Source organism: Pituophis catenifer, unplaced genomic scaffold, assembly GCF_029215685.1.
Source record: "Pituophis catenifer annectens isolate HBS135680 unplaced genomic scaffold, rPitCat1.0.hap2 SCAF_3, whole genome shotgun sequence".
Classification (NCBI taxonomy): Eukaryota; Metazoa; Chordata; class Lepidosauria; order Squamata; family Colubridae; genus Pituophis; species Pituophis catenifer.
In genome coordinates this window covers 148466566-148488834 of record NW_027256883.1, presented here as the reverse complement: position 1 = coordinate 148488834, position 22269 = coordinate 148466566, and the positions used below count along the sequence as shown (strand labels likewise).

The window sequence follows — 22269 nt, the reverse complement described above, 5'->3', positions numbered from 1 at the left end:
TAGATTAGTTTTATTCTACCAAAAGGATAATAGGTTCTCATATTTTAGTTCTTGTGACTAGGACCTAAATAAAACCATATCACAGAAGAAGAGTCAGGATACACCTCGTATGTCCAGAGAGAGAAACATATTTCTTTTTTATGAAACTTTACTGAAGTGAGTCCATTCCAATGATCCACCTGTTTTTCAACTTCACTCATGATTTCAATGAACAAAAAGAAATTGTTAGATTAGTCTGGAGGCCTGGTACCAAATCCTCACAACCAATTCTACTTCTCAAAATACTTATGCAAAATGGATGTTGTTCTGAAACATGTAGTTGTCTGAATGCTTTTCTGCAATATATCATGTTATATGGAATAGTTCCAAAATGTGACAGAATTTACAAGCATGTTTTACACGTTTCTGAAAACTGAGGCTATTAACTACTGATGAGTAGTGCTTACAAAATGCAGCCTTTGAGACAGATTTTCCCCTCCTTCTATTCAACTGTGTCTAAATTCACAGAGACTGTCTGGACAAGTCCCTGTAGTTTTCTTGGCAAGGTTTTTGAGAAGCGGTTTGCTCTTGCCTCCTTCCTAGGACTGAGAGAAAGTGACTGGCCCCAAGTAACCCAGATGGCTTTGTCTCTTAAGGCAGGACTAGAACTCACACTGTCCCAGTTTCTAGCTTGAGATGGATTAATCCATTTAAATCTTGAGTTAATCATGATTACTCAATGCATTCATATGCACACAAAATTTGTGATTTCTTTTGTGAGAAAAACTCTATAAAATGGCAAACACATTCTAGAAGGAATACACAATGTACAATCCAACAAGTAATCAAGTCATTTAACTGTAGTATTTTAAGAGTATAGAGTTGAACTATTCTATATATAAAATGGCTAACCACTCCAAGTAAAATATAGATGGACTTACATAATACCACATAATACATGATACATACCGGTAATACCACAACACTGCTAGTAGTTAATAACAGAACCATGGTTACTAAAATTTGTTTTAGTAATTTGAGGTTAGCAGGTAACTGTCTCTTTTCTGCTGGTTGTCCCATGCGCTAGTCTACATTTTTACAAGTCATTGTGGATTTTATGAGCCACAAAAGTATGGGATTGAGAGCAGTAGAATTTACAAGAACATACCCTGACATCAAGAAATTCAATTTGTGGAAAGAACTAGAAAAGAAATAATAAGGGGAGTATTTGTAGAACAAAACCTTAACAGTTAACCAATGTTTCTTCACATGCTGCTGAACTACAATTCCTTGCAGTTTTTAAGTTCTCAATGGTGGCTTGGGCTGAAGGGTGCAAGAATATCTGAAGAGTTACAGTAAAACAGGAGATGAGAGTAGAAAGGCCATGGAGATCAAGTAAAACTAAATAAATACTATTGATTGCTTTAGTGGTTTAAGGAACTCATTAGTTTCCTTAAAATGATGTGTCGTGTGTGTGTGTGTGTGTGTGTGTGTGTGTGTGTGTGTGTGTGTGTGTGCGTGAGAGTGAGAGAGAGAGAGAGGGACAGAGAGAGAGACAAACAAACAGAGAGACACAGAGAGAGAACATTTTTCTCCATCATTGGAATGCTAAATGAAGTCCATCTATCTATATATTGGGCAGGGGGAATTGCATTTGCCTGTCATTGAAACACTATAAAATAAGCAGTGAAATATTTATGATAAATCCAAATTGCTTTAAAGTATTGGTCAATTTAGGAATGGTGTCCTTTCTATCTTTAGGTAAATGGTGTCCAGCTCTATGGGAAATCCCGCCGTGAAGCTGTTTCTTTTCTGAAAGAGGTTCCCCCTCCATTTACCCTGATTTGTTGTCGCCGTTTGTTTGATGATGATACGGAATCTTTTGTGGATGAGCCTCCAGCCACAATTGCTCATTCTCTAGAACCAAAGGTATTTGAAGAAAAAAAAAACACCCTATGGCATGTTTCCAAGGATTTCCCAAAGATTATTAATTGACTCTGCTGCTGCTTTCGTTATTGGTTACTTTGCATTTAATTTTCATTATGAATAATGAATGTGAATGATTCATAAGCCATTTTCCTACTGCTCAGAATGGCATGTTTTTTTAAAAAGTAAAATTCTTAGCCACATTATGATGGAAAATGCTCTTGCTTCATCTGCCTTTTAAATTTTTTTTTTATTATGGGCATGTACATTAGCATATTGCTTTCTTTTTTTAAAATGGTTCATGAGAAGTTATTATCTCTGAAACTACTCGGGGTGGAAGCTTTGCTGCTACTCGGGGTGGAAGCTTTGCTGCTACCTTGTAAATGATTAAATTCTATCTTTTATTATCATATTTAGTGAAATATTGTAACACAGTACGTTAATAAACAGTATTGGAGTGGAAAATATTGAGCAATATTATATTACAGCAGACAATGCTCAAAACGTATGATGCTTCATCCCTGGTAGATAACATTGGATCTTGATATCAGGTTGTTGAATAGCACTCCACAATCTAGAGCCATAGTTCCAAATTTTTAGTCATTGTGTCTGACTTGTGATTTATCTGTGCAGTCTACATCATCCGTTCTGTTATTTAAAGAAGCTGAAGGAAAAAGCAAAGTACAGGTAGTCCTTAATTTTTTTAATTTTTTTATTATATTTTTATTATTAAAGAATAATAAAAAGGAAAGAAAAAAATCAATACAAAAAAATCAATAATAAGGAAAGAAATTCCCCCCCCTCCCCCAACGTGCTATACAAACGGAAAGGAAGTTTTAGGAACTTGAAGTCTTCAATTCTTCCAGAAATCTCTTTGATAATGTACTGGTGCGATTCATCCAATCTCCCAAGTGCAAAGTCCACAAATGGTTGCCAAGTGTTCCAAAAAACATTTTCTTTATATATACCACCTCTAATTTTAATATCACAAGTCAATTTATCATTTAATGCAAATTTCCATGTTTCATTGTACCATTCTTCTAATTTTAAGTCAACATTTAATTTCCAATATCTAGCAATTATAATTCTCCCCATTATAACCAAAATCCTCACCAATTCTCTTTCTCCAGTTGTTAATGTTGTTTCATTCAATATTAATAATAATATGGTTTCCAATTTCAATTTGACCCTCTTCTTAATTATTTCAAATATTTCATTTTCTATCCTAGACCAAAAAAGTTCAACCCCATTACATTTACACCACATATGAGCATATGTCCCAAGTTCCACTTTACATCTCCAACACATTTTATCCACTTTATTATCCATTTGAAAAAGTCTTATTGGGGTCAAATACCACTTCCAAATGACTTTATAGTTATGTTCTTTAATCCTTACTGATAATGTCCTCATTATTCTATAGGTAGTCCTTGACTTACAACAGTTTGTTTAGTGACCGTTCAAAATTACAATGGCATTGAATAAAGTGATTTATGACCATTTTTTGCAGTTATGACCGTTGCAGCATCCCCATGAAAAATTCATCAAAATTCAGATGCTTGGCAACTGGTTCATATTTATCATGGTTGCAGTGTCCCATGGTTATGTGTTCCCCTTTTACAACCTTCTGACAAGTAAAGTCAATGGAGAAGCCAGATTCACTTAACAACTGTGTTACTAACGTAACAATTGCAGTGATTCACTTAACAAATGGCAAGAAAAGTCGTAAAAGGGGGCAAAATTCACTTAACAAATTTCTCACTTAGCAACATAAATTCTGGGATCAATTGTGATCCTAAGTCGAGGAAGTTACAATCTGGTTTCCATATACTTGTAAAATAATTTAACTAAAGGATATTCCAGCATTAGATTTGAAGATGTCTGCTATATCTACTGTATGCTATGTTTGAATACTTTAAGCACCTAAGTTAGAATCCGGAGCAGGACAAATGATAAGTGATAAGTACTGCTCTTTAGGCAGAATTTCAACCTCAGTGTGGAAACTTTGGGGAAGATAATTTTCAGATGTTTAAGAGGCTACTTCTAGAACAGGGCTGTCAAACTCACAGCCCTCAAGCTGGACGTGTCACATGTTGGCCACGCTCACGTCTGGTTTAGTGAAGGAGGGAAAAAGTCACAATATGTCATGTCACGTGACGATGTGAGTTTGACACTCCTGTTCTAGAACGAATAATCAACCATCATCTATTCCAGCTGTGGGGATTGTATTCATGTATTCCATCAAAAACTAATAAAATTTAAAATATTTTTGTGTGTAGACAATAGTGATTAACTTCTCTTTTTCAGTATTCCCAAGTGGGAGCTTTTTAAAATGGAACATTTTTGAACTGTAAGTTCCAAAACTTGATGGTGCTAAGTGTGTTGTACTGAATTATAAACTTGTCCTTGTAGTTTAGAAAGCTTATCTTCATACAGAAATATTTCATGCTCTTGACTTTACTACTTTTAATGTAATTGGAAATTCCTGGTGGTTTATCTAGGCAGGTAGCTAGAAACATCATTGTACTAATGATACCAAGTATGTAAATCAATGAAAGGACATGCTGACAGTGTACATCCCATTCATCTTTCTACAGTATAATAAAGGAGCAAAAGTTTTGAATTATACCTAATCTCTGAATTCTCCATTAGCTGATTGCTTCCATCTTGTGAACAAAGAAATTGATGGTACCTGGAAGATTATAGTTTTAGCTATTAAACTTTCTAGACATCCCAGATATTGATTTTTACTATTTCTATTGTAAAATAAATGTGTTTTGGGTGTTCCTTAGGTTTCCCAATTTAGGTAGCGTATCAGTTTTAAAAAAATCATTTTAACTAATGAAAAGATACTTCATAAATGTCCATTTCTGTTGTTAATCATTTTAAAACTATCAACTGAGGATACATTCCACACATTCTTTCATCTTTGCATAAAAACACCTGATGTTATAGCTGAATATCGGTTGCAAATAGTTTTCCCTTTCAAACTAGATAGATCTATTGTTATTTTTTCCTTCCTGCCCAAAAAAGACTTTTGTGTAAATTACAATCAAATTAAGATATAGTCATTGATAAAATATTTGTACAAAATATGAACTGAACTAGAAGTTTTAAAAAGTCATTTTGTGAGATGGATAACCATATAAATTGAATAAAATAAATTCTTAATTTTGATCCTAACTTATTTGCACTTGATATTTATTCCTTATACCTTAAGACTTTCTACTTATACATTTAAGTATAAGTGTTATACTTACAAAACTTATAAAAATAAAATGGCCAATATGTAATTTTATGAAATCACTGGGCAACCCTGCCTTATTGGGGCATGTTTCTTTACCTAAACAGAGAAACACAATGACTAAGGGCAGGCAAAAAAGAAAAGAAAAGAAAACAGTGGACATAGGAACAACTTCCAACTTCCTGCTAGCTTTCCTATTGAGTTTCCTTGTGGAAATTTGACAGGGAGCATTAGAAATTCCTTTCCTTTCCCCTTCCCCTTTACCTTCCCTTCTTCCTTTCCCATCTCTTCCCATCCCATCCTGCAGGTAAGTGGCTGCTGCTGCTGGTTGGGGAGGAAGGAAGGGATTACGAGACTGCCTGGGAAACTGTTATAGATGTTGAAAATAAAGATAATTGTGAATAAACCAAAGCAGCAACAGCTTCCTCAAATTTCATTCCCTCGTGAGTTCCAAATATTGGGCACATTCTGTGTCCAAAGGTACCTTGGTTCAAAAATTGTTGTCCTACATTGCACCATTTCACCCAATTAACAGTTTATGACAACTAGAACTTTAGTAGTATATAGATTGAAATTCCAATGACCTTTTTGCTTTGTATATACTAGATGCATTTTACCAGTAGAAAAAGCACATTCTATTTTTCTTAGGTGAAGCTTGAAAATCCAGAGGAACAGCAGGAAGATGAAGAGCAGGAAGATGAAGATGTGGAACTAGCACTATGGTCTTCTGAAGTCCAAGACATCGTCCTTGTTAAAGATGCAAATATAGGTTTAGGATTCAGCATTTTAGACTACCAGGTATGCTTACACCCTTAACAAGCAAATATATCTCAACTAAACGTACAAGATAGAAATTAATGGTTTTCTTACATTAGATTTGGGGCAGGCATTTTTTTGTTCTCCTGTCCCATTCTCTTTCTAAAACTGTTTCAACTCTCCAGATTTGGCTTTAATGACTATTGTGGGATAAATAGAAAAGAAGGAACTCTCTTTATGGAAGTGGATTTTTGTTTATGTGACATTGTTCTGTGTTCATTATGTTTTGGCAGCATTCCTTAATTTTTATTTGTTTGTTGGATCCATAAACAAATCTTTATGATACACATGACTTGCAATGGTTATATGTTGCTGACATCATCTTTGTATATTATCAAGCAGCAGAAGTGCAAGACTGGGTTAAAAGCTTTTGAGGCGTTGTTCTTAATTTTAAAATGTTGGTTTCATATGTTTCATACACTACATATGTGGAACCATTTTATACTTAAAACAGTATTTGTTTAATAGTTCGGTAGTACAGTGTAATGTTGTTGAAAAATCAGAACGAATATTAGCTAACTTCATGTCTTTCATTTTATAAACATTCATGCCAATGATCTGACTTATAGATAAGGTTAGCTTGAAATTCTCAGATAGAAAAGGAAGGATTTGTAATTTTAACACTGTAAAAGTATAGACGTCAGGCCTGGAATCCATCTTTTGCATTAAGCCTTCAAACCTCCCAGTTTCCCACAGTAGTAAATGTGGCAGGTCTGAAGGCCTAATGCACTTGAACTAAAGTTACTTGGAACCCTGACAATAGATAGATAGCTGAGAAGTATAGCTCTAATGTCATGAAAACAAAAGCTGCAAATAAATAGAAGTTAAAGAATTATAATAAGGAAAACCAAAAGGACTTCTTTTAAACATGTTAAAAACAACAGTCAATAAAAAGTATCAATATAGCTGGTGGTAAAATACTAACAGAAGAGGAAGAGGTATTTGACTTTTATTTTGATTTAGACTTCTGGAATAAAAAGAAATTAGCATTCAAGCAAGAAAAAGTAGGATGGGCAGAATTGAAGCTTGACACTAATAGAAAAATGGTCAGAAAATACACCATTTCTTTGAATTAGTTCAATTCTCCAGGACCAGATGAATTGAACCCTGGGATCTTATCTAATGGTTTTGACTCAAATGTTGAAAAACTCTAGGGAGGAAAATCACTAGAAGAGAGCAAATACTGTTCCTTGCTTCAAAAAGGGTAAGAGGATAACCCAGCAAACTATAGACCAGTTAATCTCAGATTAATACTGGAGACATTTAGAGCAGAGCATAAAAAGAACTATGTAAGAAACTGGAAAAACAACATAGTAAATTAATGGAATGTGTCAAATATAAATCTTGCCAGACTAACCTAATCTCATTTTTTGACTGGATAGCTATTTTAATAGATTGAGGGAATGTTAAATACACAATATATGTTGATTTAGCAAAGTGTTTGACAAAGTATGTCATAATATCAATTACCTAGATGTGATGTATTCCCTTTTTTGGGATGTGGTTAGAGGGTCATCTGTCTTGAATGCTGTACTTAGCAGGGGAGTGGACTTAATGATCTAAATGGATTTTTTGGTGTTATGGTTTTCAGATTTTATATCACAATTCTGAAATTTCAAATACTTTTTTTCCATGAAATGTATGGCATCCATTGTAAACGGATCTGAATTCCAGAAGAAATACTATTTCTACCAAATTTCATGCTGAAATTGTGGGAGGAAAGAACACAATGTTAATACAGTAAACCACTATGCGTTTTCTTTTTTCATAATAGAAGAATTTGCCCCAAACCTTCTATTACTAATGTATATGTTTTTTGCTCATTTTCCTCATTTGCTAAAATGAGAGTAGTACAGTACCTTTCTATGTGTATAGAAAATTGTTAGAAAAATATAGAAAATCATAATCTTTTCCCTTTTTTTGCAACCTCCTTTACAGTATCATATAAATGATATTCTATTCTATTCTATTCTATTCTATTCTATTCTATTCTATTCTATTCTATTCTATTCTATTCCATTCCATTCCATTCCATTCCATTCCATTCCACTCCACTCCACTCCACTCCACTCCACTCCTTTCCTAATATTTTTTCAATCTTTTTAACCAATGCCATTTATTCTGTCTTGTTTATTTCACTAATTATTTGGGTTTGTCAAGATTTGAGGCTGGACCTCTACTGAGCAGTTAGAAGCCAAAAGACCTTACATGCCAGTTTTGTACTCTGCATTACAACTCCTCAAATTAATATGAATTCTTTAGAAACCTATTCTATTTTGAAAGTCAATTTACATCACATTTGAATGCATAACTTCAGCACCTTATGTGACCAAGAAACAGCGACCAGAATAATCTAGGAAGATAAATGCAAGACGAAGGAACAAATGTTGCTGTCCCTCTAGTGTTCTCTCCAAATTCACACCTTAATTTTCAGCTCTATAAACAAACAGCTGTTTACTTTCTCAGGAAAAAAAAAATTAAAGCAGCATTATAAGGGAAAACATACCTTTCAATCTGATATGCTCCATCTGGAATTTTTTGTAGAATAACATCCCTTTCTCCCTCTCTCTCCTGCTGTTTCATTTTTCTCTGGCTGAAACATATGGGTAGTTTCAGACTGTTTCTAGTATATTATGTATTCAACACTGTGATTGTTCAGTGAGCAAACAGTAAAAATAATCATGATTATAAAAAGTGTTGGAAAGTTTATTTTTGCTGTTGCATAGATGACCTGATTTATGACAAGAAATAGCTTCCTTGGGTGGCTTGAAGGGGCTCAGGGCTGGGTGGAGTATAATTGGAAGAAGGATGGAAGCCCTTGCCAAACAAAAGAACAACAGAAATCTTTGGAGCTAAAAGGTAGTGTGGAATGAGGTTTTACAGAGACATGAAATGGAAGCTTGACATAATCTTCTGAAAACAGAATGAGAATAACAGAGTTGGAAGGGACTAGTCTAGTCTAATCGCTGCTCAGGCAGGATACCTATACCATTTCAGACAAATGGTTGTCAATTTTTTTCTTAAAATCTTCCCATGTTGGAGCATTCATAAATTCTAGAGGCAAGTTGTTTCATTGATTAATTGTTCTGTCAGGAAGTTTCTCCTTAGTTCTAGGTTGCTTCTCTCCTTGATTGGTTTCCATCCATTGCTTCTTGTCCTGCCTTCATGTGCTTTGGAGAATAGATGGACACACACACCCCTCCTCTTCTTTCTGGCAGCCCTTCAAATATTGGAACACTGCTATCATGTCCCTCCTAGTGCCTCTTTTCATTAAACCAGACATACCCAATTCCAACAATCTTTCTTCATATGTTTTAGCTCCAGTAAAAATATAATTTCAGGCTGGAGCTGATTAATTGCTCAAGAGGAACATGAAGATTGCAGATTCTTAAGTTCATGTTCTAATACGGAAAATGCAGAGAAATGGATTAATTAGTATATAGGCCAATCAGAATGGGGCAACTTATATCTTACTTGCTGGCTAGGGTACATAGGAAATTGGATTGAATCTCTTTTGAGCAATAAGGAGGGAAGGGATATGAGAAGAGGGTCAGTGTCCTGAACGACAAGAATTGAGAATTTATCCTGAAAGATAACTGCTGATAGTGATAGGAAAAGTAATGTCAATTGTCCAGGATAAGGCTTCCTTAACTCTTCCTGAAACAAACTGAAGCTTCTAAATACAGCCTCCAAATACAGGTAAAATATAAAGTAGGGGTTTGAAAAGATTATGAATTTTTTAAAAAATAGCTTTAGAGTAAATTGGGCCATGCCTTTGATCTGGTTTGAATAAGAATGTGAAATTAGTATTAAAACAGATAGTCCTCAATTTACAATCATTTGTTTACTTCCTGTTCAAAGTTACAATGGCACTGGAAAAAATGACATATGACCAGTTTTCACACTTATGACTATTGCATCTCCAGGGCTACGTGTTTAAAATTCAGGCACTTGACATGTAAAGGTAGTTCTTCACCTACAATAGTTCATTTAGTGAACACTCAAAGTTAAAAGGCAGTGAAAAAGTGACTTATAACCGTTTTTCACACTTACGACCATTGCAGCATCTTCATGGTCACATGATCAAAATTCAGATGCTTAGCAACTGAGTCATATTTATGACAGTTGCAGTGTCCTGGGATCACGTGATCAGCTATTGCGACCTTCTAATGAGCAGAGTCAATGGGGAAGCCAGATTCACTTAACGATCATGTTACTAACTTAACAAATGTTAATTCACTTAACAACTGTGGCAAGAAAAGTTGTAAAATGGGGCAAAACTCACTTAACAAATGTTTCACTCAGCAACATAAATTTTGGGCTCAATTGTGGTCATAACTCAAGGACTACCTATATTTACAATGGTTGTGCTGTTCTGGAATCATGTGATTTCCATTTGCAACCTTCCTAGCTGGCTTCTGAAAGCAAAGTCAATGGGGAAAGCCAGATTCAATTAATGACCACACAATTCACTTAACAATTTCAGTGATTTGTGAAGAAATTGTGTCAAAAGGTTGTAAAATGACATACAACTCACTTAAACAACTGTCTTCCTTAACAGCATAAATTTTGGGCTCACTCGAGGTCTACCTGTATTCAGAGGTGTCCTTTCTTGCTGCGCTTACGGCTATTGTCATTGGGATAACTCAAGAAAATATGCTGTGAGGAGCAATTTTGTTAAGTCCTAATAAAATAGGGATACAAGCATTTAAAAGACACCCTCCCCCAAGGGGTGAAATCTACTTACTTTCCCTACTGGTTCAGAAGTGCGTACACATCATCGTATGGTCCGATTTTTGACCCTCTGCGCATGCGCAAAGCCTTCTGCACATGCACAGAGGGTCAAGACCGGGTTATTTCCTGGTTAAAACCAGGAAGTAATGATGTCTGGGCGGGTGGGCGGACCCTTGCTTTGCCGCCGCTACCAGTTCACTGAACCACGCACCACCGCTACTACCGGTTCACGCGAGCCAGACAGAACCGGCAGAATTTCACCATTGCCCCCGCCCAAAAAACCCCCCACAACTGCTTTAGAGTATCTTTACTAAGATTTTATAAGAGTAGACCTTCTCTTACATAATCTTTTTTGAAGTGTAAGTTGTTTTCCCTCCAAACAGTAGAATTTTAGGTTTTGAAACAGCCAAATCAACATGCATGTTTTAGGCTTCCCTATTAAATGTAATAGAGAATCACATAATTGATAGAAGAGAATATTTGAAGCTCAAGTTTGAACTGGGGTCCTTTTGTGTTCTCTGAGCTTGGTTGTTTTCTTGCAGACATTTCATTACATACATGATCATCAGCACTGATGATGTTATCTAGCTTGGTGATGAAACATCTGCTAGAAAACAACCAAGTTCAGAGAGTGCAAAGGACCTTACAATCACACATCTAGTTGGCAGCGGAATCTACGTAGGCTTGATTTTGGCTAATTTTTGGAGACCAGGAATGTTGGACATTGGAAAAGCATCATGGGAAAAGACAATGGGAAACCATTTTGGGTACAGTTTTCAAGAAAACTGCATGGATATTCCCTTTTTCCTAAGGTCATCAGCAGTTGACCTCAACTCAAGACTGATTTTATTTTTAACAAAGAATTTTCTAAAGTTTATATAAACTGGGTATAGAATCATGAGGATTCTATATCATATATTCTATGATGAATACTGCTAATGAAAATTATAGGCAAAGTTAATGATCCAACAATACTAATTCACTTTTCTGTAATGGGGAATGAGGAAACACAAAATGATACTTTGCCAATCTTGTTGATAAATGTGTTATTTTTTTTAAAAAAAATTATACTAAAGAACCTAGCTAACTGCTAGGTATAATGTATCTGGAAGCTTTATAAACACTATAGTTAAACAAAACAAATACATGCTGTTGCGGTATACATATGTCAGAATAGGTAAAAATCAATTATATTTTTACAATGCAAGATCTAAATTGGAGACAGGTTACAAAAGAAATAGTTGAAGTGTGCCTGCATGACTCAGGTTGACTTTTTAAAACATTTTTATTTTTATTTTGAGGAGCTCACATTTTACAACCTTTTAACTTTTGCAGGGAGCTATAATTGTTTTTATTTCATGTTTAGAATTAATGGCAAGTTTAGTAATATTTAGATTGAGATGTAGCTAAATATGAAGTATTGGTCATTGGATGTAAAACGTAGCTTTAGATTTTCCAGCATTTTCAGGCATTAGTTTATACCGCAATATGTGTATTTGTGGAGATCTAGTTTGGTGTAATGGTTAAGTCATCAGACTAGAAACACGGAGACTCTGAATTCTAGTTCCTCCTTAGACACAAAGCCAGCTAGGTGACCTCGGGCCAGTCATCTTCTCTCAACCCTAGGAATGGCAAACCACTTCTGAAAAATCTTGCCAAGAAAACTGCCAGGACTCATGCAAGTTGTCTCTGAGAATTGGATACAACTGAATGAATGATTTAAAAATGTGTATTTACAAGCTAGAAAATTTTTTAAACTATCTAGATAAAGTATATTTAGTGAGAAGAACTATCTTGGCAGGGCATTTAAAATTAAACAAATAAAAAAGGTAAACAGAGTTGCTGTTGCTATAATAGTTTGAAATTACTTAATAGAAGACTTAACAGTTACTGCAATTCATAGGTGGCATACAGAAATAAAGACCATAATAGAGCATACTTGTTTCTGGAGGATATAGCAGAGGTGACAATTAGAGGGTGGAATTTCTTTAGAGGCAGGACTCCGAAAAACGTAATTATCTCAGTTATGTGGGGCAGTTGGAACATTTTCTTGGGGTAAATAATCTATAAATAAACATTAAATTATTAGAGTTTCTCTAAGTCTCTGGCAGTACAGACAATGTTTAGGAATGAAAAAAAATGATGTCTAAGGCATCTGTTGTTGTTAGTTGCAAAGTTGTGTCCGACCCATCGCGACCCCATGGACAATGTTCCTCCAGGCCTTCCTGTCCTCTATCATCCTTTGGAGTCAATTTGAGCTCATGCCTACTGCTTCAGTGACTCCATCCAGCCACCTCATTCTCTGTTGTCCCTTTCTTCTTTTGCTCTCAATCGTTCCCAGCATTAGGCTCTTGTTCAGTGAGTCCTTCCTTCTCATTAACTAAGGCAACAAACTTTCTAGTCTTATGTCTGTTCAGTATGAATCAACTTGTTATCAGGAATGCATTGCTAGAAAAAGCCAGGCTAAAGGTGAAATAAGAAGAACAAATAAAACCTGTTTGAAAAGAAATATTTATGTGATTGGGGTGATTCTGCCTTTCTTTCTGGATCCATGTCCTTATTATTGGCAATTCTTCCCAGCATCACCTTCTGATTAGATTAATGCAGTGACTATCTTTGAGGCATAAGAAAATAACTTATATTAGCTGCAGGGAAGATACACAGTAAATCTGATGTTAAAAGAGCTCAGCTGGTTTCCAGTTAGTTTCCGAGTTCTTTTCAAAATCCTGTGAGGAACCATTTAAAGTTTTGCATATCCTGTGTTTGGAGCCATTCCAACAAACCCTCAGATGAGTAACCATTCAGTGTTAGACCATCTAATGAGACTTGATTCCTTCTCTGCCTCCAGCAAGGAGGAAAACAAGTGCAGATGGCCAGATGGAACCAATATTTTCTTACCTTCTTTTGTTTCCCCGATTCTCTGTGAAGCCATTATGCTTGTCTATCTAGGATTGCTAAAATATTGCTGGAAGCTTTTAGTTAGAGCTACCTTGGACAATGGTAAGGGAAGCTGGGAACTTCGGTGACACCAAGATGACCACAGATTCATTTTCTCTGTAACCTGACTATGCAGTGTTACTCTTGGTCAGGGGTGTGAAACTCATGTCGTCATGGGGGCATCACGTGATGTATTGCAACTTTCCCCCCTTCGCTAAACCAGTCAGGGGCGTGGCCAACACGTGACGCATCCAGCCCACAGGCCGCAAGTTTGACAGCCCTGCTCTTGGTTATTCTTGATTATTTCTGAGGGGTTTGCATTTTTAATGGATTTATGGTAATGTCTGTACATATTTATTATTTTTTCATATTAGGAACATCACTGCTGCCTTTGGGGTCTTCTAGAAAGTTGAATTGTGGGATACAAATGGAACCAAACTTCACATGATTTTGATAATCCCAAAACAGCATGGTGTAATTGAGTAAGCCGCATAGAATAGCCCCAAAGCAAGATAGGCAACAAATAAATTTAACAAATAATAATATTGGGAATAAGAAGTTATGTGTTGGTGTTTGACAGGTGCAGGCAGAGAGAAAATCCAAATGCAAGGGTATGGACCACATGTTTTGCTTCTAAAGCTTCCTGGAAAACTATCCTCTTTTTCCAGCAGTATTTGCAATGTATCATTATATGTTAAAGTGAGTAAGTGACATCCATTGTGACATTTGTATGGCTGATAACTTAATTTAAAAGTGTTATAGTCTGAGATAATTAATGAGCTCTAATATCTCTTTGCTGTAATTACATAATAAATCACCCAAAGTAAAACTCACTTTTGCAAAGCAGGACAGAGGTTTATTGCTAAGAGAACAAAGGCCATATTTGAGGCTTTCTGTTCTGTATTTCTGGAATCTTTAGCCATTGCTCACTTGTCTTTGTCTATTCCAGTATACTGTTGCTAACCATGAGCAATGCCAGATGCATTTGGAAGGTGAAGGGGATCCCCAAATGGGTGGATTGGGAATAATTTTCTGGCAGGCTTCAGTTTATGGGATTGTCAAAAAGAATCTTTAACTCTATGCATTGGATATGTTCTCTTAGAGGAGTGATGACATTTTATTTTCTGGATAATTTGGCTGGGATGTGATAGTTACAAAATCCTAACTACTCATCTTCCACATTTCACACGTATTAAAAATAAATACCATTTTAAAAGGGGGAAGATATACAGCACAAACTATTGTAATATAGCCCCATTAAGCGCTACACTATGATTTCCATTTCTAATACATATGCTTTCTTAAAGGAACCTTATATTTGGCTGCATTCATATACTTTGTAGATGTATTAATTTAATGTAGTGGTATCTCGACACTCATCATTAATTGATTCTGGGAGGCGTGTTGAGTACCCAAACTGATGAGTACCAAGCAGATTTTTCCCATAAGGAATAATGTAGTGAGTCACAAAGCAACCAACACCAACAAGTTCTAGCTTGTGCGTTGAGTACCAGAAAATGATGAGTCCTAGGACAAAATTTCTGCATCAAAATTCATTGAGTACCAAATTTGATGAGTTTCAAAGCAATTGAGTACCAGGGTATCACTAGAGTCCACAGCCTGATGGCCAAAGAACTAACATGAAACTGTCTTTTCATATGTTCAGAATGGCTATCACAGGCTATATTTTCCCTCATGCACAATGCGGAGACGTATGCTGTTGCCTGCAGTTGCCTCTTTTCAGCATTAGAGGTTTTAATTTTAATTTTTAGAGAGCCTCGGAAGAGAGGCCACAATCAGCAATGCTTGGAAAATTGCTGCCTTGTTCTCTTTAATGAGATTGTTGAATTATAATTCTGGTTGCAAGTTCATATCTTGGTGTTTTTATCATTCTAATCCCTGTGCATTCCGTTTATATGTAGCTCAATGTTAATCAGCAATTCCAGATCTGGTATATAGAAAGTCTTCCTGTTACCAGTTTATAGATGACAGGTGAGGAATGGGTGAAGACATTGCATATCCATATTAATTTTGCTTTTCTTCAAGATTAAGAATATTGCATCTGCACTTTTAATTGTGCTAACTCAGATCTGCAATGGTACCGGGCTTTAAAGGTTGCTTGCAAACCATAGTTAGTATTATAATCTGGCACATTAAGTTGGAGAATGAGAAATTTAATTAAGAAAAGAAAGCATGTGATCTTTCAATATCATGGTTTAGGAATATTACTGCATCTCATTGTCATGCATTTAAATTTGCATACAACTAGATGTTGAATGTTGTATGTTGGCATTTTGTGTGTTGCTTTCTTGTTTAATCTGTTCGATATGTGCCAATATAAACTGTTCTAGCTCTATGAAGAATGTTGTTCCATAAAAAAGTGAAGACCATTTCATTCTTATCTCTAATCAACATAGTTATCCATTATAATGATTCTTTGGTGCAGCCTTCTGTGACTATGTATCACAGTGGTGGGCTGCAACCAGTTTAACAACCGGTTCTGTGAGTGTGCGCTTCGCTTTGCCTAACGCGCTTGCGCGCAGCATTCAAAGTACAGCAATTTGAAGCTCAACTGCTTACCTTCTAAGGCAGCCCTGGTAAGTAGAACAGCGGAGGCGCAGAAATCAGCTGTGCCTCTTGAATCAGCTGAGCCAGAAAGAAATATAGGACAGGATAGAGCGGGAGCGGGTGGGCGGGGCCAGGTGATCATCAGAACTACTGGTTTGCCTGAACCGATCTGAACCGGCAGCAGCCCACCACTGATATATTCTCTAAATTAGGGTTGTCAAACTCAAGAGCCACAGGCCAAATCTGACCCACAGGATGCTTAGATCTGGCCTATGGGGCTGCCCTGGAAACAGCAAAGAATTGGCCTGCGGTACCTCTGCCAGCGAAAATGGAGCTTGGGGTGCGCTTGCCCTCTGCTGCCTAGAGCTCTGGACAGATTGCACCACCATCCAAGGGTCTTCTACATGGCCTGAAAGGCACAGTGAGGCTTCTCTGGAGGACAAGGGTTTGGTACTCTCCCTGGTCTCGCCTTCCTCTGCTAAAGACAATGGATCCTCCCAGCCCCGCCCAGGCCACCATAGGTTCCCCCAACACGAGTGATGTCAAGCTGGCCATGCCTACCCTGGCCATGCCCACTCCAGCCCCCCACCCCCCCACCCCCCGCAGGTCAAACACAACCCTGATGCGGCCCTCAATGAAATTGAGTTTGACATCCCTGATCTAAATATTTTGAATTTCAATTCTCATATGTGTAGTCATACTGCCAGTGGATCTGGAAGACACTAAATTGAAGGATAGCTTAGGGCAACCTATTAGCAACCTCTACTAATCTTTTAAAGGCAGAGTTCCTTGTCGTTCATGTGTTGTGGGCAATTTAAAAAAACCTGCATTTTACTTCATTAGTGTATATATGAATGAAATGCACTAGAAACTATTTTACCTTGGCTTAGCTACATTCTCCAAAACCACATTCTCCACCTTAGACAATTCATTCATTTCTTATCCTAAATTTAAACAGATTTTTTTCCTAATTAAAATGCAGAAAGAGCTTTTTTAAAAAAACATTATTTCTTGTTTGCCTATCCAACATTTGTTGCACTCCACTTTTCCATGTAACTTCAATGCTGAATTCCACTTGACTTAGATTTGTTTAGGCAAACTTGATCATTCATACCTCCTGTAGATCTCCCTGTTTTTTACATGGAGAGAAACTCTATGTCGCTTCTAAGCTACTGGATCAATGTCAACATTGCAAGTACTTGGATAATCCTGGCAGGTAAATTGAAAGGATTTTTTCCCCAAATCCTCTTCAACTGATTAAGTGCATAATATATGAAACTTAGAATCAAGTATGGCTGCTAAGTAGTTAAGGGGTATAAATAAGGAGTATAAATCCTTCCATTCCCCACCATCTAGTCAGAGTTGAAGAAGCTTCTTGGATGAGAAGTGAAACATCTTCAAAGAAAAACCAGAAAGTCTAGTTGCCTCTTGAAAAAAGCACCTTTGGAACTGCTAAGTAGTTAACTGATGTAATTATCTGTATGCATTTAAAACTGAGTTAATACAGGTAGTCTCACCTTATAACCACAATTATCGTTGCTAAGCAAGGTGGTTGTTAAGTGAGTCACACCCAATTTTACAATTTTTACCACAGTCATTAAGTGAATCAGGAAGTTGTTAAGCAAATTCAGCTTCTCCCATTGACTTTGCCTGTCAGAAGCCAGCTGAGAATATCACAAATGGTGATCCATGACCAGAATTTGGATCATGTGACTGTGGGGATGCTTCAGTGGTCATACGTGTGAGAACCGGTCATAAGTTACTTTTTTCAGTGCTGTTGTTAATTCAAATAACTACTTGTATTAGATTATTAATGCTAGATAGTAAAATAACTACTTTAGATGCAAGAACTAAGATGGCATTAATTTCTTCCTGTATAGTCTCAAATACAAATCCAGGGAAATAAAGCTGTTCTACCTCTTGATCTCCATATAATTTTTTTAGTATGCTGTAAAGTACAACTTTAAAATCATTCAGCTTTAAAGGTTTATCTGTTTGGCTCTTTGTTTTATAAACTGCTCTGTGGACACATGGATGGAGCTGAATAAGCAGTTTCAGATTGGTTCAAAACGAGCAAAGAAAGGATATGGAATGTCATCAATGGAAGTAGCAGTTTAGGGAACCTCTAGGTCTGATGGAAGAAAGGATGAGCTGCTTAACAAAATCATTTTGAAGAGAATGTGCTCCCAGAAGACATGGATTCAGCAGTTATTTTTATTTTTGAGGAACATAAAAATAGAACTCATGAAGCTTGAGTACCTAATTTTAATCCTGGAATACTATGAATACAGGATCCAGTATGTCTGTGAGTTTTATGTCCCAATTTGGTTCTTTCTCATTTATCCCGTTCAGTAAATGATTCGTTCTCTTTGTGTAGTTTTCAGAAATAATCAATCTGTGTTCTAATGCATACAGGAGAATTTCCAAGTCTCAGCAAAATTATTGGAAGTCACTTCTGTTTCGTGGTGGTTCATGGAATTGTAGACTTTGACTTACAACCATTTGTTTAGTGACTGTTCAAAGTTACAATGGCACGTAAAAAAAGTGACTAATGATTAATGACTATTTTTCACACTTATGACTGTTGCCAAGTAATTGGTCAAGTAATTAAAATTGGCAACTGTCATGTATTTATGATGGTTGCAGTGTCCTGGGGTCATGTGATCACCTTTTGTGACTCTCTGACAAAAAAAGGCCAGATTCACTTTTCAGCCATGTTACTAATTTAATACCTGCAGTGATTCATTTAACAACTATTGCAAGAAAGGTCATAAAATGGGGCAAAACTCATTTAACAGCTATCTTGCTTAGCAATGGAAATTTTGGACTCAATTGTGGGCATACATTGAGGCCTACCTGTGCTTGCTTTAATGTTGGCAAACATTTATGTTCTTAAAATATGCAAGTCTTTCGGAGGAACTAATGCTAGATTTAATTTGCAAACATTTGTAGTTTGTAGTCATTGTTCAATTGCAAACCAGCACAAATTTTTACTGGATTATAATGGCATCTGAATATCTGAGATAGCAACATTCATATTTCTGTTGCTTTTTCAAAAATTAAACATGATTTCTGAGAGCCCCTATGGTTGAACAATCCTTTCAAGTTTTACTTTCATAATCCTGAAAAATTACTGTACAGTTTATCTCCTAAGATGGCTTCATTTCTTTAGCACAAAGATCATATCTAGTTCAAGTTATTGGGTTGAAACTGAAGAATAAAAACAAAAGTGAGCTTTATTTCAATTCTATAAGTGAAACTGTATTTTTCAGGCCAGTATGTTAAACAGAGAGCGACGTTAAGCACCAATTCTTTTGCCAATTCTGCCTGTAGTTATTTTTCTTTTTTTGTCTTATATTTTTTTCTCTAGATCTTTACTGACGTTTTCTGCAACAGAAGTCTTGATTAAAGCCAGATGTATAGCACAGCTTTATGAAATACATTGCTATATTCTTTATTGCAGATCGATAAATACTCATTTTTTATTTTTCAAAGTTTGTCTTTCACTGTTCCAAAAACGCCCTCCAGCTGGAATGAATTTACACAATTTAAGACTGAGGCAAAGTCATAGTGATAACTCAACAATTTTACGTTTTTATTTTAAAATATTGTATTCTCTTCACTGGAAAGAGGGTAGTTATTCTAAATGTATGCTAAGGCACACATACATCCTATTTCTTTTAAATTTCCAAGACCAAGATATATAGGGTTGGTTATAATTAGCTCTTATCCTTTTTTATTTTCTGGATGGTGTACAATAAAATTGCCAAGTACAGTTTGTCCAATCTTTATTTTCATGTACTAATGCTTTAATAGGAGAATACTAATTCTAAGTAACTCGCGGCCCATGGCCCAGATGTGTTACGTACTGGCCATGCCCTCCTCCGGTTTAGTGAGGAAAAAAGTTGTGATACGTCACGTGACGACGTGACGTCGCGAGTTTGACACCCATGCTCTACAGTCAAAGCTTCCTATCCTAAACTGTGTCTTTATTTATGCAATTTATATCTTACCTTATTTTAATGAACAACTCAAGGCAGCAAAATATATCTAATACCCCTTCCCCTTCCTATCTTTTCCACAACAACTCTGTGAATTGAGTTGGGTCGAGAGAGAGTATCTGGTTTCTAGTTTAGTGCCTTAACCACTAGTTCTCTACAACTACAGATTTTAATTATCTGGCACACTCACAGACAAACAAATTATACTATCTCCAACATGATAGTGTTCTGTATGTCACAGTGTTCAGTGTCCATGTTTAGAAAGAAATATTTTGTTTTGAGAAGACCTATTTTTTTTTCCTTTGAGAATATCAGATGCATGATTAGGATTGACGTATTGCAGAAAGTGCTGTGTGCAATGTTTGTCCTAGTTTAGATTTAAGAACTGGATACAAACCAAGATGGGCCTCCTCTTTATTACACATTCATACTGGCCGCAAATTTCATATTTGTTGTACTACCAATAATTGATGTATGGTTTCCCATTTTGAAGCAGGAAACATCTGAAAATCGCAATTGGTATCCTAGATCTGTTTAAAGTGGTTTGAAGAAAAAGCAAAACAATTCTCACAACTTTCTAAAAAGAAAAAAATATTGATCTCTTCCATGCACCCATGGAAGAGAAGGAAAGAACAATAGAACAGGATAACAGAATAAAAGAATCGGAAGGTACCTTAGAGGTCTTCTAGTCCAACCCCCTGTTTGAGCAGGAGACCTTATACCAGTGATGGCTAACCTTTCCTGGACTGAATGCCCAAAGCAAGCGGGCGCCCCTCGCACACGCCCCGCTCCTGTGCATGCACGTGTGGCCCCCTGCATGTACCCTGTGCATGCACGCACGGCCCCTCGCACATGCCCCTCCCCACATGCATGGCAGAGACCCGAAGACCAGCCAGCTGGCGGGAGGCATGCGCACATGCGCAGCGGAGCTGAACTGGAGCGACAGCTTGCATGCCCACAGAAAGTGCGCTGCGTGCCACCTCTGCATGCATGCCATAGGTTCGCCATCACAGCCCTATACCATATCAGACAAATGGTTGTCCACTCTCTTCTTAAAAACCTCCAACAAGAAGATGTATGAACTTGCCAAGAAAGTTTTGATTAGCCTTTATTAGGAGTAATTTTGGTAACTTCAATTAGAACTTATTTATTATTTTTTTAAAAGCCTTCATATTTTACCTTTTCTTCATGGTGTTCAAGATTTCATCAATTTTGTGCAATTGATTGGCCTGAAAGTGGTGTGTAGTGCATAGTTGTGGGGGAGGTAGAAATAATGAGATAAATATGATAAAATTGTTTATCATCTTTTTAGAAGTAGACTACCAAGAACTTCGTATTTAATGAAGTATTTAGTCTGAACTGAATTTTTCTTTTTGTGCTTCTTGTGATTTTTCGACATTGTTTTATGTTCCCTGGTTTCTGTTGTAGTTTGTAGTGTTCCTTAAAGTTCAGTGTACCTACAACTCTCTTTGTAATGAAATCCAGCAATAGAATTGATGAATTTTCTAGCAATATCACGATGTGGTTATACTATGGAGGTTTTTTCACGGAACTGTTTTATGTGTGACAGACAAGAAGAGAAAGATTTCTTGTAATTTGGGGAAAGTCACATTAGCCAGGAATATGTCCGTATAGGATTGTTGTTAACAATATATTAAACATTATAGGGTTAAGTTTAAAAAAGTACAGTAATTGTGAGAAGACTGCAAAAGCTACAAACCAGTGAAGAAATTGTTTCATACCTTAATTCTCTTAATAGTACACTGCAAAATGCAATGCCACTACTACAGCTTCAGATCTTTAATGTGTGTTTTTCTTGGATTTGCAATATAATTTGCAGCATAGACATACTGACAGTAGCAAAAGTGTTCAGGGAGCCACTTAAAATAGAAGGGACAAATGACAGGGAGATATCTGTTCAGTGTTACAGCTCATCTACATTTGTGGTAGTATATATTTTGCAACTTGAGAGAGTCAAATTTATAGGAAAGATATTTACAGTACCTAAACCATAAATACTAGTCTTACCAAGACTTACCAAGTTGCTTCTCTTATAGCAACTAG

The 22269-nt window shown here is 36.4% G+C and overlaps 1 protein-coding gene across 1 annotated transcript in view; it reads left to right on the top strand.

Annotated features, from left to right (window-relative positions):
• The window catches only part of PATJ (PATJ crumbs cell polarity complex component), a 149227-nt gene that overhangs the window by 27970 nt on the left and 98988 nt on the right, over positions 1-22269 (top strand). Inside the window, exons 15-16 of the mRNA XM_070941288.1 lie at positions 1741-1908; positions 5798-5947. Coding sequence (XP_070797389.1) covers positions 1741-1908; positions 5798-5947 — 318 coding nt within the window. The remainder of the gene's footprint in view (positions 1-1740; positions 1909-5797; positions 5948-22269) is intronic.